General features: G+C 40.9%; 1 protein-coding gene across 3 annotated transcripts in view; it reads left to right on the top strand.

Annotated features, from left to right (window-relative positions):
• STARD3NL (STARD3 N-terminal like) overlaps positions 1–18,258 on the top strand; it is a 128,275-nt gene that overhangs the window by 94,516 nt on the left and 15,501 nt on the right. For all 3 annotated transcript variants that reach the window (XM_040353207.1, XM_040353206.1, XM_040353205.1), the window contains 4 exons: positions 1,974–2,051; positions 7,209–7,286; positions 9,166–9,219; positions 9,305–9,422. In XM_040353207.1, coding sequence (XP_040209141.1) covers positions 1,974–2,051; positions 7,209–7,286; positions 9,166–9,219; positions 9,305–9,422 — 328 coding nt within the window. The remainder of the gene's footprint in view (positions 1–1,973; positions 2,052–7,208; positions 7,287–9,165; positions 9,220–9,304; positions 9,423–18,258) is intronic.

Genomic DNA, 18,258 nt, shown 5'->3' with positions numbered 1-18,258 from the left:
CCGATGGTTTAAAAAGATAGAGACCCTCTTTAGGACCCTAATTTGGAAAAAGGGTAAAGCAAGGATCAGTCTCCGAACGTTGCAATTGCCAACAAATAGAGGAGGGTTGGCGGTTCCACATCCTTATAGTTATTTTTTGGCGGCACAGTTACAGCATTTGGGGGGGTGTAGTATAGAGGGGGGAGGAAACGCAAGCGGGAAAATGATACTAAGATGGTCTCCCCATAGATCTGTAATAGAGACCTTAGAGGCCAACTCCTTCTCGGTGAAAAATCCAACAGTAAAGATGGTGGTGAGAATATGGCAAGCAGTAAAATTAGCTTTGGGCTATAAAGGATTAACAGAATATTCCCCATTATGGGATAACAATAATTTAAAAGAAATTTTGGCTATGGGGAAACTAAAAGAATTGGAGAAACGGGGGATAACCAGAGTGGCACAATTGTATACAGGTTGCACATTAAAACTCTTTTCAGAGCTAAGCAGTGAATTTAGCATCCCAAACTCCATGTTTTTTACTTATTTACAGGTGAGACACACACTACAAGCCCAATTTAAATTACAGCCGGTAAGCTGGCAAAAGCTCACGCATCTCCAAAGACTAATCAAGACGGGGGTTCTGAAAGGTCTTATCTCAGAATTATATGGACAGATCAGTGATCAGTTAATAGGAAAAGAGAAGTTGAGCAGGAACAAACAGAGATGGGAGGAGGATATTGGACCTTTAACGAATGACCAATGGGATAGGATACTGGAACTAGGGATAAGGGTCTCATTAGCCCCGTCACAACGGGTCTCCCATTTATTTCTCCTACACAGGGTCTATTATACCCCAAAGAAATTATATGGATTTGGATGGAAGCTGGATGACAAATGTCCCCAGATGCCAAGATACAGGGGACCTCATCCACATGATGTGGAAATGCCCAAAGTTGCATAGATATTGGGTTGGAATTCTGGACACTATAAATGCAACTTTCGGTATTACTTTGGAACTTGAAGCTAGGATCTGCCTATTAGGATGTATTGAGGAGAGAATGGGGCAGAGGGATACATTAGAAGCAGTTATAAGATGCCTGTTTCAGGCGAGGAAACTAATAGTACTAAAATGGCAAGCACAAAATCCACCCACAGTAGAGGAATGGTTTAATGTAATAAATAGCACAATTGGGAAGGAAAGGGGAACATGGATTAGAAGGGGTAACCTCAAAAAATTTAAAGCAATATGGGAACAGTGGCTATGTAAAATAGGTCGCTCACTTTAAATTAAGGAAGGATGGGTAATAATCTAAGGAAAAGAATAGAATTAAAAACGTGTATGCACTTTAAAGTAAGATAGGAGGGAGGGAGGGAGGGGACGGGGGGGAATGGGATGAATGGACACTTTTAATGATTGCAATTAATCTCCTGTATGCACATAAAATGCACCAAGTATGGAAAAAAAAACGGATTTGTAAATTTTTCTTTGTATTTGTATGGAAACAATAAAAAAAAAAGTATTGAAGTTAAAAAAAAGGCGGTCCCCAAGTAATTCCCGTAATTTTCAGGGATTTCCTCTTACTTCCTGTTTGGCTATGGGACAGAAAATTTAAGGTAAATCTCTGCTAAGGGACACAGATGGCAAAAAAAATAGTTTTGACTATAGTTCTGCTTTAACTTTCCTTATTCTATCCAAACCTAAAAATAACAGTTTGGAGCATAGAGATATACAGTACTTTATTATTTTTTGCTCCAGCTGGAATTTGGTTTTTAAGGATCTTGTACAGGCCTTTGTAGTAACGTTTTACATAAAATAAAACCTGCAAAACCTGGACCAAAAAAGTTTTGTTGCTCTAAAAATCCATTCCTGAAGCATGTTCGTAATAGTGTATTGTTATGTCATTGTTATCATGTATAACATGCATATTAAAGTATGTGGTAGTGGAGTTTATCTGAGGGTGGATGCCGAGTAAACCATATTTTCTCCCTTCTAGGCAAATCCTAATCTTATTGAGGCCTTGAAGAAAGAAGTTTTACAATATGACTACTACTTTTCATTTTTTGACATATTTGTAAGTATATTTATAGGCTTTAGAATGGTAGTATAAAAACGTATATGATGCAGTGTTAAACGTGTGCTGCTTCTCTCCGTTATGAAAACCGTCATGGTACTGTATACTGTGTTTTAACTGTGATAAAAAAGTGTGTGGGTTTCACTATTGCATAGTGAAACCAGCTGCCAACGATAGTTGTAAATTGTTGGGAAATCTACTTTGTGTCAGGGTGGCAACATTCAAACACAAATCTACTAAGCCCTTTTCAAAACTCAACTCAAGACAGCTGAAAAAAAAAAGAAAAATTTGCCAATAATAGAATACTCTAATGCCGCATACACACCATCACTTTATGTGATGAAAAAAACCGACATTTTCTGTGAAGTAAAAAATGACCTTTTTGAAACTTCAATTTTCAAAGACGAAGTTGCCTACACACCATCGTTTTTCTCACAATGTTCTAGCAAAGCGAGGTTACGTTCTCACCACTTTTTCCATTGAAGCTCGCTTCATAAGTAGCTTCTGGGCATGCGCGGGTGTAAAAACGTCTTTTTAAACGACGTTTTTTGCTACACACGGTCAATTTCTGTGAAGTAAAAAACGACGTTTTGAAAAACGACACATAAAATTGAAGCATGCTTTAATTTTTTTTGATCGTTTTTTACAAGACATAAAACGACGTTTTCCCCCACACACACGGTCATTTAAAGTGACGTTTTTAAAAACGTCATTTTTTTTCATCACATAAAGTGATGGTGTGTACGGGGCATCAGGCCCTTTTCACACTGGGGCGGTTTTCAGGCGCTATTGCGCTAAAAATAGCGCTTGCAAACCGACCTGAAACAGCGGCTACTGTTTCTCCAGTGTGAAAGCGGGGGTAAAACCTGCACCACTAGCGGCCGAATACCGCTGCAATTCCGACGGTAAATCGGGACTAAAAATAGCGGCGCTTTACCGCCACCGCACCTCCCGCCCTAGTGTGAAAGGGGCCTTTATAGAGAGGATTACTTCCCTTACTTCGTCGTCCAACGTGCTGCCTCCATGGCTTCGATGAGCTGTCCTACAAAGCTGCTGTCTCCTACCCACATGCCACAGCAGGAATAAAGACTCTGATCAGAGCTGCCATTGGGCTATGGAGTAAGGCAAGTATTCCTCCCTATTAGAGCCCTTCTAGACTGAATGAGCATTATACAGTATTCTAAATGTATGGGACAAGGAAGGACTGTTACGTTTTAGGGATATGAAGTATATTTATCTTGTCTGTCTAGCCCAACATACCTATTAACTTAGTCTGACAGGTGGGGCCTTCTACACTTTCTACAGCCTGTGGCCAAAATATTTTAGCCACAAGCCGCAACTGCATAGTGCTTTCTTTTACACTCTGGAAACATCTGCCTAGTGTGCAAACTACAAACGTGGCAGTGACTTCAGAATACTCCAATCTTCTCCACAGTCAACAGGTCTCAAGCCATTAGAGCATCTTTGGGATGAGGTGGAAGGTGAAGTTTTCCTAATTAAGTCTGACAAAAAATGGAGCTACTGTGTGATGCTACTGGTTAAGATATATATATTAAAGAACCTAAGGAATGTTTCAAGCCCTTTGCTGCATCCATGCTGCAACAAATGTACTGTTATGATCAGAAAATGGATCCTACACAATACTAGGTGAAATGACCACCTAGCATAATTATTGACACCCAGGCCATTTTGAATGACACCATTTCTTAACAAATCTATTGCCCTGTCTGATATGCCATTAAAACTGAACTCAAGGCAGACTTTAAAATATACAGTTGAAGTAAATATATGTCAGTTGTATGTTCTAATGGAATTCTACATCTGTCCATGATGTTTTGCAGTCTGGGCACAGTGCTAGACAGCACAGTATGGTCTGAGACCCCCATGTACTCTGATGATCTGTAGAAATCTATATTTTTTATATTCTCCTTGTCCGTTTTACAGCTTTCCTTTCTTATTTTAACATGTATCATAGGTTTTCATGTTTTTTTCCCCCCATTCTGCTCTACACTGGCTTGTGAGAGGAGTCAGGTGTAGCTAGCATTAAAGCTCACTCAAACATGATTGCCATGTACTTTTTAAAATAATACACACAGCTTTGTCAAAATGTGAATAGTAGAAGACCTTAAACCAGATACTTTATTACATGGATTTGCAGTCCAGATCACCTGCACAGTATAAGACTCTAGTAGTAGCCCTTTAAAGTGGTTGTAAACCCTTAAGCCCCATACACACTATCAGTTTTCCTGCAGATTTTTCTCTTCAGGTTTACCAAAACCATGTAGTGCAAGGGTCTGCCTGATTTCATACGAATTGAAACTCTTAAGGTTTGACCCCATATTAGATGGTTTTGGTAAACCTGAAGAGAAAAACCTGCAGGGAAACTGATAGTGTGTATGGGGCTTTACACACCACTTTTCACTACAGGTAAGCCTATAATGAGGCTTTCCTGTAGGTACCGTAAAAATCTCCTAAACTTGCACCGTTTAGGAGATATTCACTGTATCTGCATGTGCCGACATCATCGGCACATGTGCACTTAAACAGGTCACCTGTGCCATTTTTTCAGCTGCTGTGCCATGACCAGCGTCATTGCGGCTCTGGCCAATCACAGCACCGGAGCCTGCGAACCCAGAAATAACTCAGGAGAGACATGTCGCCGGTCACAGTGGTGTACGGGGACCACTGCACCAGCTTCGATCTAAGGTAAGTATTTCATAATGAGCTAGAGAGCAATGCAACAACTTCAAATACACTGTAAAGCTGGCCATGGATGGATCGAAATTCGGCCGGTTAAGCAGGGACCAGCCAAAGTTCGATCTGTCTATGGAGTCTTTTGTTTGAGAGTAAGCGATCTACAAATTGACTGCTCACAAGCAGGCATGCTGGAAAACTTGAGCTCAATCAGTGTTGCAGTGCTGATCAGTGTATTCTGACAGCGGAGGAGTCCAGCTGACTCCTCTGTTGCCAGAATGCACTGACACAGTGGGATGGAATACCCGCATCCACCTCAGTGTGTGGCTGGAGTAATTGGTTCAGATTTGTATTTATTTTTTATTTTGTTCAGCGTGTGAGTTATGTATGGCCAACCTTATGCCGGTACACACAATGATATTATCGGACGAATGATCAGTTTTTTTTTTTTTTTTTTGCATGCTAATCTCGGATCGAATCTTAGTTTTCTAAAGTCACAATAATTTGCATACGACAGAATAAAAATTCGGGAAATTATGTCATGTGTTGTAATGCATTTTTGTTGCATTTTCGAACAACAGTTGTACTGATTAAACAAAAATATTTTTTAGCGTGTCCGATCAAATAATATCGGATGAACTGTCCTGCTCGGCTCTCGAAAGCTCTGTACTAATGATCAGATTATCGTGTGTACCGGGCATTAGCTCCAGTTCCTGAGTCCTAGGATTCAGTGTGTACATGATAGGGGCTCTGTAGTAACTCTTTCTCATGCAGATGAAACGGATCTGTGAAAGTCTATTCACCACTTAGGACACATCGGCAGTGAGTGACACCCCCAAAGCCCAGGGGGCTTGTTTAAAACTGGCCATACATGTTAAACCATGTGGACCGAACTGCAGAAATCATTTAATTCCCCCATTGACGCTGAACAGCTTGCTGGCTATTGTGTTCTGACAGCCAGGACTTTTGACTTTCAGAATAACTTAACATTGCTTGCATCTGATTGGAAGCAGACACTGTTTGGCTGAACATTTTTGCCTAGCTTTTTTTGACAATATTCTATTGAAAAAACAGATGGCGTCGAAGTGACCACCCACAGATCAAATTTCTGCCGATTCAGCTGGACAAATTTAGATTGCATGTGGCCACCTTATAACAGTCACTGGGTCTTCTGGGAGACTTGGTCAGCCTGTAATGTCCTCCAAGGAACGTGCGGAGGGGCAGGGAGGGTGAGGATGAGGGGGGTGGTATTCAATAAAGAGCAGGACAGTTTTCTACCAAACATCAGAGGCAAAAGAAAATGGGACAGAAAAATGTTCTGCTTTAATCAATATAGTTCTAGTCATGGAGATGCCTGACCTGTTGTTATTGACGGTTTCAATTTCTTATGCTAGATGCTTGTGAAACTTCCTTGCTTTGTGATAAGAATAACGAACACATAACTAGATTAGGTTAGTGGTGTTTGCTATCTGGCTGGATTTCAGGTTTAAAGCACACTTACAGATTTCTAATTACAGTTTATGAATATACAGTATTGCCTGAAAATAAGTTTCATCAAGTGTGTGTAATACAGAGAATGAATACAATCCCTTTTTTGGTAAATTGTGTATTGGTGCCTTTAAAAATGAGCACTTGCTGAGAATCACAGTTCCCACTTAATGTACATGAAAAGTCTAACTAAATGGCATTACGTTTAATAAAGCTTTCTGTGGTATCAACAATGGGCATTTTTAAAGTAATATCAAATACATGAATTTTTTTTATAATAACCATTTTATACTTACCTGCTCTGTGCAGTGGTTTTGCACTAAGCAGTCCTGATCCTCCCCTTCTTGGGTCTCCTGGCCCCTCCCTCCTTCAGAGTGCCCCTATAGCAACTGCTCTGTGTGTGTGTATTTACACATGGAGTGTGGCTTGGCCCCGCCCCCACTCTCTCCTTATTGGCTTAATGTTTGTGATTAACAGTAGCGACAGCCAATAGCTCCTGCTGCAGGCTCAGCCAGTGAGGAGGCAGAGACCTGGGAGAGCTGCTTCTCTTCACTGGATCTAGATGGGGCTCAGGTAGGTATTAGGGGGGGGGGGGCTGAGTAGCTTCTACACACTGAAGATTTTTTACCTTAATGCATGAAGGTAAAAAAAAAAAAAAACCTTGAGCCTTTACAACTACTTTAAAGAAAAAACTCTACCTTTTTCGTCCTTTTCTGCAAATTGGCACTGCTGATCTTTTTCAGCCATTTTTTGCAGCCACATTAAGTGTATACACATGTACTTCAGCAACTGGTACACCTCATTTATCAGGGCAGAATTGCTGATGGTTAGAACCATTAAAAATTACTTCTGAAATTCCTTTACATATGTTAAGGTTTATATGAGATTTTTGGAGTTAGATTTACATAAACTTTATTATTAGATGAAATTTAACTTTTTAACCTTGAGCTAATTGTTTGTTTTCTTTTTTTATAGTTGCTATCATTCTATCGGTTCATTGTGCTTATTGCGGCATATGCAATTTTCAAACTACGCCACTGGTGGGCAGTAGCAGTAAGTGTATCTTTTAATTCTTCTCAATTATTTTAATGTTGTAAATTAACTAAATTTGTATTTGTCTTATGCTAAATGTAAAACATAATACACATACTGGACTTGCATATATTGAGTTGTTCAAAGTATTTTCTAACTTCTTACTAACACCTGCGTGATGTGTTTTTTTTTATTTTTTAAAGGTGTCCATTGTTTTAGTCAAGACCATTTATTTGTATTATTATTTTAGGTACTTGTATAGCGCAGTAAATTTGTATGCAGCGATTCAACATATACATTGTACATTCACATCAGTCCCTACCCTCAAGGAGCTTGCAACCCAAGGTCCCTAACACACATTAATTTAATTGTTTTAGACAAATAGAAAAAAATGTGCAAAAAAAACATTTACAATAACCTATACAATTAAGCTTTTTCTACTACCGTATAAACCGACCCAAATATAAGCCGAGGCACCTAATTTTACCACAAAAAACTGGGAAAACGTATTGACTCGAGTATAAGCCCATGCCTCACTGTGCCCACGCCTTACTGTGTCCATGACTAGACTTGCGTTTAACATGGGAGTGTATAGAAGGGGTGCTCGGCTTTGATAAATCGGTGCTGCTCAGCCGTAGGTCCCCCTGACAGCAAACTTTGCACACTTGTAGAGGAGAACTGGGACTATATGTGTGCCAAGACCTACGGCCGGCCGGTACCGGGTCCCCAAAGTTACCGGAGAAATTACCGCTTAACATGGGAGTCTATGGAGGGGGTGCCTGACTTTGAAAAATCGGTGCTCCCCGGCCGTAGGTCCCCCGGACAACAAACTTTGCACACTTGTAGAGGAAGAGTGGGGCTATATGGGGCCCAGGGGACCTACAGCCGGCCGGTACCGGGTCCCCAAATCCGGGAGATCAGGCGCAAAAAGGTGACTCGAGGGGGGCATTTTCAGCACAAAAAAAATGTGCTGAAAAACTTGGCAATATACTCGAGTATATGCAGTATTTTGTTTTTTTGTTTGGTTTTTCCACTGTGATGCTTTCTAACACTGCATATTTTTCTCTGTAAACAGCAGGTTTCTAGAGAAAGGCACAGTGCCATCTGCAGGCAAGAAACGTTTGTAAAACCAACTTCCAGTGATTACTATGGTTGGATGTCATAGTGTTGGCACTACCTTGAGTCATGCTTATCTATGGCATGGTCTCTATAAGTGCACATAGGTGTGTGCTTCTAGTTTACATTCATAACCTAGGCTAATGTTCTCATAGCATTGGAAAATGTGCCTGAGAATGCTAATCTGACGTTTACCAACTGGTTAAACTTGTGCCCATTTTCTATTCTACTCTACTTGTTTATTTCCACCCCGGGTTTCCCTTTTAGGGCTCATATACACATGGTGCCGTTATACAGCTGCCCCTCTGAAAAGCAATTCAGAAGGTAGCCCAGAGGTGGTAGCCTCTTGAATGCCTGGTTTTAACCCTTAAAAGTCCACAACACTGCGCTGAAACCGAATGCATTGCACACATGGTAGTTGCAGCTCAGCCTGTTCATTTGTGCTGTGGCTGCTGTAGTGTGTAATAATATAGCTAGTGCTAATTTGCAACTGCGCAGTAAAACTGTGGCTCAGCTGCCTATTTTTACTGTCCTTAGCTGCTTGTGTAAAAGAGGCCTTGGAGTTTAGTGGGGAGATTATGTAAGAAAGTATATATATATATATATATATATATATATATATGATGGTTGCATTATTAAAAGTGCAGGTTAAGGTGTTGTCAAATGTAAAGAATAACATGTATTCTCTTTTAAAATCCTGTGCTAGAAAAATGACAACTGAATTGGTTGCTTAGTTACAATGCTTTAATTTTTTTTTTTTTTTTTTTTTTTTTTTTATTTATAGTTCACAACCGCAACAACTTGTGCCTTCTTGATAGCAAAAGTAATTTTATCTAAGGTAATTTTAACAGCTTAATCAATTAAATCTTTGATTTCACCATACTGTATAATAAATGGTTGTGAATGCCTATTTGTTTCCCCAGTTATTTTATCAAGGTGCTTTTGGATATGTACTTCCTATCGTGTCCTTTATCTTGGCCTGGATAGAAGCATGGTTTCTGGATTTTAAAGTTTTACCCCAAGAAGCAGAAATGGAAAACCGTAAGCCATTATTTGTTGAGTTTAGAATATAGTTCACATACCCACATGTGCCTTCAAGGACCTAAACACTCTCCGCAGCTTAGGAGGCCAAAATCACTCTATAACAAATAATTCCAGCACCGGACTCCCCCAAAGAAATGAAATGCAGCGAAAATACTATATGCATACTAAAACCACTTTGTTGCACATAAATCAAAACAAATAATGTTTAAGTTAAAGCCTTAACTGCTTGTCTGTCCAAGTCTTATATCCCATGGTACACAATTGGCATGTCATGAATACCTAAAATCACTATACGAGTACCTGAAGTTTTAGAATTAATGTCCTAGTCCAGTGATGGCGAACCTTGGCACCCCAGATGTTTTGAAACTACATTTAACTCCACTGCAGAGTGCATGAGCATCATGGGAAATGTAGTTCCAAAACATCTTGGGTGCCAAGGTTTGCCATCACTGTCCTAGTCCAGTGTGCATCTTATAAATGTGATAATGCTTGACTCCATTAAATCCACTGTGCACAGTATAATTATAGATGGCTATTGGAAAACTGTTTTTTGATTTATGAATAGAACTTTGAGCAATTCAGCTTCTTTTTCAATAGTGATCTATAGTATGTAAACTCAGCTCACTATTGTTTTTATTGAAATCACACTTTATCATATTTAAAGCAACAAATTGGTCTGGGACTTTAGTTCTAATACTTTGAATCTGCTCACTATTAAATTGGTGATTTATGATGTGAAAAGCCAATTTCATCTTACTATGGATGGGATATAAGACAGACAGGCGGCAGATATTCATGAAGTTTGAGCCCTGGTTCACACTGGGTACGATTTGGAACGATTTGAGATGCGATTTGACATGTCAAATCGCATCTCAAATCGGCGGCAATTGTCGGCAATGGCACTGTCCTAATCAGTGCGACGCCGCATCTGCGATTTCAAAAAGTAGTTCCTGTACTACTTTTTGCGATTTCGGGCCACGATTTACATTAAATTGTGGCCGAAATCGCGGTAAAATCGTGCATTTTACCGCGATTTTGAATTCGCAGCAGTGTGAACCTAGGCTAAACATTACTTTTTTGGGCTTGGTTTATTTAAAGTAAAGTGGTTTTAGTTGGCATCTGGTATTCTTCCTGCATTTAATTTTTCCCTGGTGAGCTCCGTGGTATTATTTAAATTTTTTTGTTTCGTTTTGTTTTTTTATTGCAGCATAGAGTGATTTTGTTTTGGCATATGAGATGGCTATGAGATAGATTTGTGGTTTTATAAGGTGAATGGCTGTTCATTACTGTTATTTTTTATTACTGAAAGATATATCTTAAGCCCTGTACACACGGCCGGGAATCCCGTCAGGAAAAAAACATTGGTTTTCTTGACGGGATTCCTGGCAAGCTTGCCGTGCATACAGACAACCATTCAAAAGAACCACCGTTCTTTTGAATGGCAAGAACACGGTGACGCCATCGACTACGACGATCCAGCGCTCGTCACATTCAATGCCGTCACCGCCATCTTGCTACACCCTACCCTTGTATGCTACCGCGCATGCGTCAAAGTCTCATCGAGCATGCGCGGGTTTACCTGGGGACAGGTAAGCATACTGACGAAACGGTTTTCTCGGCAGGAAACACTCTGCCGAGAATCCTGACGAGAAAATAGAGAGCATGTTCTCTATTTTTCTCGTCGGGATTCCCGTCAGTTTTCGACGAGAAAGCATACACACGCACTGTTTTCACGGCAAAAAGCTCTCCCAGCAGCGGTCGTGTGTACGATGCTTAACAGTATTTTCTTAGGTTGTATGTGTAAAATATATTCCAAATTAATCTTATTAAAGTGACTCTTTTTCTAAAGCCAGCCTGCAAAAGATCAACAATCAACAATACTTGCCAATCCGGCAGACCGTTAAACCACACATGGGCCAAATGTTGGGTGGCATTTGGCCGGTTCATTAGAAACTGGTCGACATTCGGCCCATGTGCACTGCAGCTGGTCCTGTCTGTCGAAGGGGCATGACCAAAGGAGGTCTGCCGACCGGCTCCCGATCAGCGTTCTCAGCCAATGTCTGAGAGCGATGACTGGAGTGTTCTGGCTGGGGGATGTCAGAACATAATAGCACGGCAGCGGAGATTACTATACTAACATCTGATAATTTAGTACAGTGGCTCTTCATGACAGTGTGAAAATGTATACCAAAAAAACGGCGCCTTTTGGGGATAAGAACATATAAATCAACAGCTGCCCCCTTTAGAGTGAACAAACCACTAAACTGTGTAGAATTATAAAGTAAAGAATAAGGCGCTATACATGTTCATGTGAAAAACTGGCACAAAGAAAAACACTGCATCAAACTTAAATGTGCACGTTAATGAAAAAATAAGCAAGCATAAAGTCCATAAGTAAATAAATCCCAACAACAAAATGGAATGCTCTGAGATAAAACTTCTAGATCTTCCACCACGAGTGCTCAGTATGAAGATGGCCTCTCACCAGAGCTGTTTGACCCCTTTTTACAGGACGGTCAAAAAACGCTTTGGGAACACCAGATTGGTTCCACTAATGGCATAAATCCACTCCAATGGCCACTCAGGAAGGGGCTAGAATGTAAAACATTATTCCACAGGATACACAAATTTCATAGTGTAGTCATTTTTTTAATAAAGTAAAAACAGCAGCAATGATAGCAATTACACTCGCATGTAATAGTGCCTGGCCTGGCACTAGGTGTAAACGGTGTGTGTGAGTCAGCTGATCCCTGGGGGGTGGCGTGCATTCCACGTCTCGCTCCAAAGGGCAAAGTCTGATGTGGGGTATCAAATATGGACCCGGAAATGAGGGATCCACACTAGTAGTGTGTACGAGCCTTTACTCTTGTTTTTCCCATTTTGAAGAGTTGTTGCAGCTGAAATATTGTTAAATGAAGCGTCAAATGTCTACATTCCCCGCTCTGCACTGCTGCTACGCACAGATGTCCTTCACGCCTGTGCAGAGACATATCCATAGCAAGCAGCACGTATCCTTCACACCTGGAAAAATGTTGAATGCAAAAAAAAAGTTTTTGAGTTAAAAAGGGAAGTTGCTTACACTCTACGTAGTCTTAATCTGCTTTTGCAGGGTAGCTTGAGATAAAACAAGGTGTATTGCAACAATGTCACTTTAAAGACGATTTTGTATTATGGCCACAATTTAGAAAACATTGTAATATGCCAGTTCAGCTTTTTATGAGTACTTTACAAAGATGCTTGCGGCACACTGTTCAAGTACAGTTCTCTATGCTCAGTGTTGTGGGGGTTTGTCATGTTTGAGTAGCCTTCACAGAGGATTTGATTTCTCACTCCTCCTCTCCTGTGACACACTTTGTGTGCAGCTAGGGCTGGGGAAGAGAGGGTTTGCTGACATCTGGCCTGGGCACAAGGAAAATTGTAGGAATACATTTTTGATAGTTCCAAAGGTGGATCTAAACATGCAGTAGGAATGGCTCCACATTCTACACCTGAAACATAACACAAGTGCTGTTTTTACATAGCTCCCCTGCTTTAAAGCGGTCCTTATATTAAGAAAACCAGTTACAATCCAACTATAATCTGTTTTGCACAGTGTTGTCACTCATTGACATAATAAAGCAGATTTCTCCGGTGTTCCTGGTTGTAATTCAGTCTGACATGCTCCCTCAAAGACTGCTCCCTGAACAGAGCTGTTAAATATAGTAGTGTTTGGGGGTGGTCATGTCAGTCTACTGGACAGCTTGGCTGTTGCTATGTGTTAGGCCGGGCAAACACTAGTAGATTTTCTAACAAACAGTACGAAAATTCATACCGTTTCTCAGTACATTTAATGACTTGACGAATTCTGTTCAAATGTACTTTCATATTTTATTTTGGTTTTAACATTTGATTTTGGCGCGAATGGACTTTCACAAACAAAAACTACATTAACCGTTAGAAATTAATTTGTTTGAGAATTTTCATCCTGCTCCTTTAAATATACTCACCACTGTGGAGTACGATTTTTCCACCGATCATCAGAGAGCTATTCATTCCTTCTCTGTTTGATTGTTGCAGCCAAGGATATGCCAAGGAAGTTGTGTTTTTCTACTGGTTTCCCTTTAAGGCAAAAGGTGACCTAAACAAACTCTATTTCTACGCAGAGGTGTAAAAATAGTTATGAAACTGGAGATAAGTCAAGAATGGGAAACATTGCGTACCTAACACTGCTGCCAACGTGTTGTACATTTTCAGTCTACCAGAGGCTGCGCAATGGGTAGCTAAAAGAGGCATATCATGCCCATTTCTTTTCTCTAAACAAGGCCTGAAGGGAATCCATGCTAAGAGAAATACAGGTGCTACCTTTGCCGAACACATTCCTAAAATTTTTAGTTGTCTTGTGGTCATGCTGATCCTCTGGCTTGAATAAATTCAGTAAACCAGAATTGATATGTAATAATTGGCCCTGTATGTAAAAAAAACCCTAATCCATGGAGTCTAGAGTTGTCTACCTTGCAGCTGAGTCCTCTCTGCACCACTAGGCCCACGCACCACCATCTTGAAATTTTACAAGCACATAGACATACTGTAAGTCTCTAGGAGCTATTTGGGTTCTAGAAAAAACCTGTGGCATGGCTTTTCAGAGGCATGGATCCCCACAAGTGTGCCAACATACTGCTTTCTGGTATATAGGATCTGGTAGAGACCTGCAGCATGTCTGCACGTGCACAGGGGATCTTGCCCATGGGCAGACATGCTGCATGTTTCTGTTATTTCTCAAATACCTGGCAGGAACTCACAGTGCACATGTGCCCCTACTAAAGTTGCCTCCTTTATTGTGTGTAGTGGACATCCCAGGAGGCAGCAGGGGAATCTCTACCCCTAGGCGAGAAATCAGGAATTGAAGGGATGCACAGCAGAGCATAGAAACTGCTTTAATGTGCAACTAAAGTCAGAAGGAGTCAAATTATGTAAGTGGCTGGAGACACCATAAGTCATTATTTGCTAAAAGTTCACGTTCCCTGCCCCATTAAAAATGTAAAAATGAACTTTGTTATCGGCCTTGCAGGCTCCTGTTGCCCATCCCTGAGGCTCATGCGGGACATCATGGGACTAAGCAGCCTTATAACATTATTTCCTTACTGCTGCCTGTATTAAGTATCACACAATGCCATCGATAATCTGCGTTGGCTAGGCATGGTTTATTAGGCAGGGCTAAGCATGATCTACTGTTTATTGAAAAGCAATCGGCAGCATAAAAGCCCATCCCAAGGCTGCATGACTGCTTTGCGTTGTAATCCTAGCGATTAGAGATGACGCAAAGGTTAACAATGGGAATATTTGTCTGATTGAGCCGCGGCACCATCACTACTTGTTAAAATGAGCTGCACTCTTATTGAATTGATCATGCTTCATTACATACAGTATGTATGTTCGATTAGACCACAGTTCTGCTTTAAATGCCATGGGGTTGTTTTACTAAAACTTGAGAGTGCAAAATCTGGTGCAGCCATGCATGGTAGCCGATCGGCTTCTAACTTCAGCTTGTTCAATTAAGATTTTGAAAGAAAATGGAAGCTGATTATTTTCTATGCAGCGTTGCAAAAGATTTTGCACTCTCTAGTTTTAATAAATCAACCCCCATATCTAGAAAGTCATAAGATATTCTCACCTTCACAACCTTTGTAACAGACCACTCTAAATTGTGGGGGTTACCTTCCTTCATTTTTAGATTTGTCCTTGTGTTTGTTGTTGCTAATGCAGACTGTGAGTGTGTAACATAGAAATATATTATTCTCTTGGGTTTTGCCGGTTTGCCCTTAGGATTTTTTTCAGCTATGCTTTGCAAATAACATAGATTGATTCCCTGCCCTCATCTACAACATGAGCTGAATCTGTGCAATGCATGGGCTTCTTTTATCCAAAATGTCATAATCCTAATCTGGATATAAATGGTAATATCTTGCAAGCATTTGGCGAAGTGTCAGCATGGCTGGGGGACATTTTACTCTGGGTGAGTTGATAAAAGAATGTTGTTGTTCAGCCTGGAAGGTATATAACATACGTGAATAACATTAATAAAGGAAAGATTAATGTGTATCGAAAACCCTTTTCCTAGAGTTGCATAGAGTAGTGAATGTCAGGTTTTTATTGTTGTATTTGTCCCCATTAGGAAAAATCACCCTCTGTATTTGTAATGGTTACCATTGTCTCCAGAACTGGAAGTGATGGGAAATCCAAAACTTTGCCATATCACTATATTTACCTTCCTATTCCACTTCCTATTGTGTCTCCAAGTTGAGGAAAAATCTCTCAGACAGATGGCACCAAAATAAATAAATATATAATTAAATGACAGGGGTTTTAACTGTTTTCCACTCTTATTAAATCGAGAAAATAAAAGTGTTGGCTTTACATATACAGGGAGTGCAGAATTATTAGGCAAGTTGTATTTTTGAGGATTAATTTTATTATTGAACAACAACCATGTTCTCAATGAACCCAAAAAACTCATTAATATCAAAGCTGAATATTTTTGGAAGTAGTTTTTAGTTTGTTTTTAGTTTTAGCTATTTTAGGGGGATATCTGTGTGTGCAGGTGACTATTACTGTGCATAATTATTAGGCAACTTAACAAAAAAAATATATATACCCATTTCAATTATTTATTTTTACCAGTGAAACCAATATAACATCTCAACATTCACAAATATACATTTCTGACATTCAAAAACAAAACAAAAACAAATCAGTGACCAATATAGCCACCTTTCTTTGCAAGGACACTCAAAAGCCTGCCATCCATGGATTCTGTCAGTGTTTTGATCTGTTCACCATCAACATTGCGTGCAGCAGCAACCACAGCCTCCCAGACACTGTTCAGAGAGGTGTACTGTTTTCCCTCCTTGTAAATCTCACATTTGATGATGGACCACAGGTTCTCAATGGGGTTCAGATCAGGTGAACAAGGAGGCCATGTCATTAGTTTTTCTTATTTTATACCCTTTCTTGCCAGCCACGCTGTGAAGTACTTGGACGCGTGTGCTGGAGCATTGTCCTGCATGAAAATCATGTTTTTCTTGAAGGATGCAGACTTCTTCCTGTACCACTGCTTGAAGAAGGTGTCTTCCAGAAACTGGCAGTAGGACTGGGAGTTGAGCTTGACTCCATCCTCAACCCGAAAAGGCCCCACAAGCTCATCTTTGATAATACCAGCCCAAACCAGTACTCCACCTCCACCTTGCTGGCGTCTGAGTCGGACTGGAGCTCTCTGCCCTTTACCAATCCAGCCACGGGCCCATCCATCTGGCCCATCAAGACTCACTCTCATTTCATCAGTCCATAAAACCTTAGAAAAATCAGTCTTGAGATATTTCTTGGCCCAGTCTTGACGTTTCAGCTTGTGTGTCTTGTTCAGTGGTGGTCGTCTTTCAGCCTTTCTTACCTTGGCCATGTCTGAGTATTGCACACCTTGTGCTTTTGGGCACTCCAGTGATGTTGCAGCTCTGAAATATGGCCAAACTGGTGGCAAGTGGCATCTTGGCAGCTGCACCCTTGACTTTTCTCAGTTCATGGGCAGTTATTTTGCGCCTTGGTTTTTCCACACGCTTCTTGCGACCCTGTTGACTATTTTGAATGAAACGCTTGATTGTTCGATGATCACGCTTCAGAAGCTTTGCAATTTTAAGAGTGCTGCATCCCTCTGCAAGATATCTCACTTTTTTTGACTTTTCTGAGCCTGTCAAGTCCTTCTTTTGACCCATTTTGCCAAAGGAAAGGAAGTTGACTAATAATTATGCACACCTGATATAGGGTGTTGATGTCATTAGACCACACACCTTCTCATTACAGAGATGCACATCACCTAATATGCTTAATTGGTAGTAGGCTTTCGAGCCTATACAGCTTGGAGTAAGACAACATGCATAAAGAGGATGATGTGGTCAAAATACTCATTTGCCTAATAATTCTGCACTCCCTGTACTATAACCAGCAGTATTTTCTAAATGTACCCTGCCTTTGTTTTCTTTTTTTCCAATATTGCAATCAAAGCGGAGGTTCACCCGAAAATCAACTTTCTGCCATTAGATCCAGCATACTGCTGACATCTGCAGTATGCTGGTTTTTTTTGGTTTTTTTTTTGTACTTTTTTTTTTTTGTACTTATCGTTTTATCAGCCGTTGTTATCTGGCTCCTAGCGGGGATTTCTGTGGGGAATAGGCGTTCCTAAGCCAAGCGGATTTGATTGACGGGCTGCTAAAGCGCGTCACGCCTTCCGAAAATACCCAAAGTGACACTCGGGTGTTTACGGCGCTATACGGCGCCTGCGCCTGCCGTGTAGAGCTGACTGCGCAGGCGCCGTAAACACCCGAGTGTCACTTCGGGTATTTTCGGAAGGCGTGACACGCTTTAGCAGCCCGTCAATCAACTCTGCTTGGCTTAGGAATGCCTATACCCGGAAGGAATCCCCGCTCGGAGCCGGATAACAATGGCTGATAAAACGTTAAGTACAAAAAAAAAACAGCATACTGCAGATGTCAGCAGTCTGCTGGATCTAATGGCAGAAAGTTGATTTTTGGGTGAACCTCCGCTTTAAGTGGTTCTAAACTCTAAGCCCCCCCGTCGGCAATCCAGCGCTGTCCAGGCTACAGCACTGCTCTCCTCTTTTTTTTCTTCCTCATCCCACAGGAGACACTGGCGGCAGCAGCAGGAGCCATAGGATCTTGTTGCTGTCAAACTCCTGTGAGGCGGGAACAGGGGCATGGCTTGCCAGCACTGTGGTGTCTGGGGGATGCACACAGCCCAACTCGGGAATGCACCCTCTCCGATGCCACTTTAGCACATGGCTTGCTCA

Source organism: Rana temporaria, chromosome 5 (genome assembly GCF_905171775.1).
Source record: "Rana temporaria chromosome 5, aRanTem1.1, whole genome shotgun sequence".
NCBI lineage: Eukaryota > Metazoa > Chordata > Amphibia > Anura > Ranidae > Rana > Rana temporaria.
This window is presented reverse-complemented; position numbering and strand designations above follow the sequence as displayed.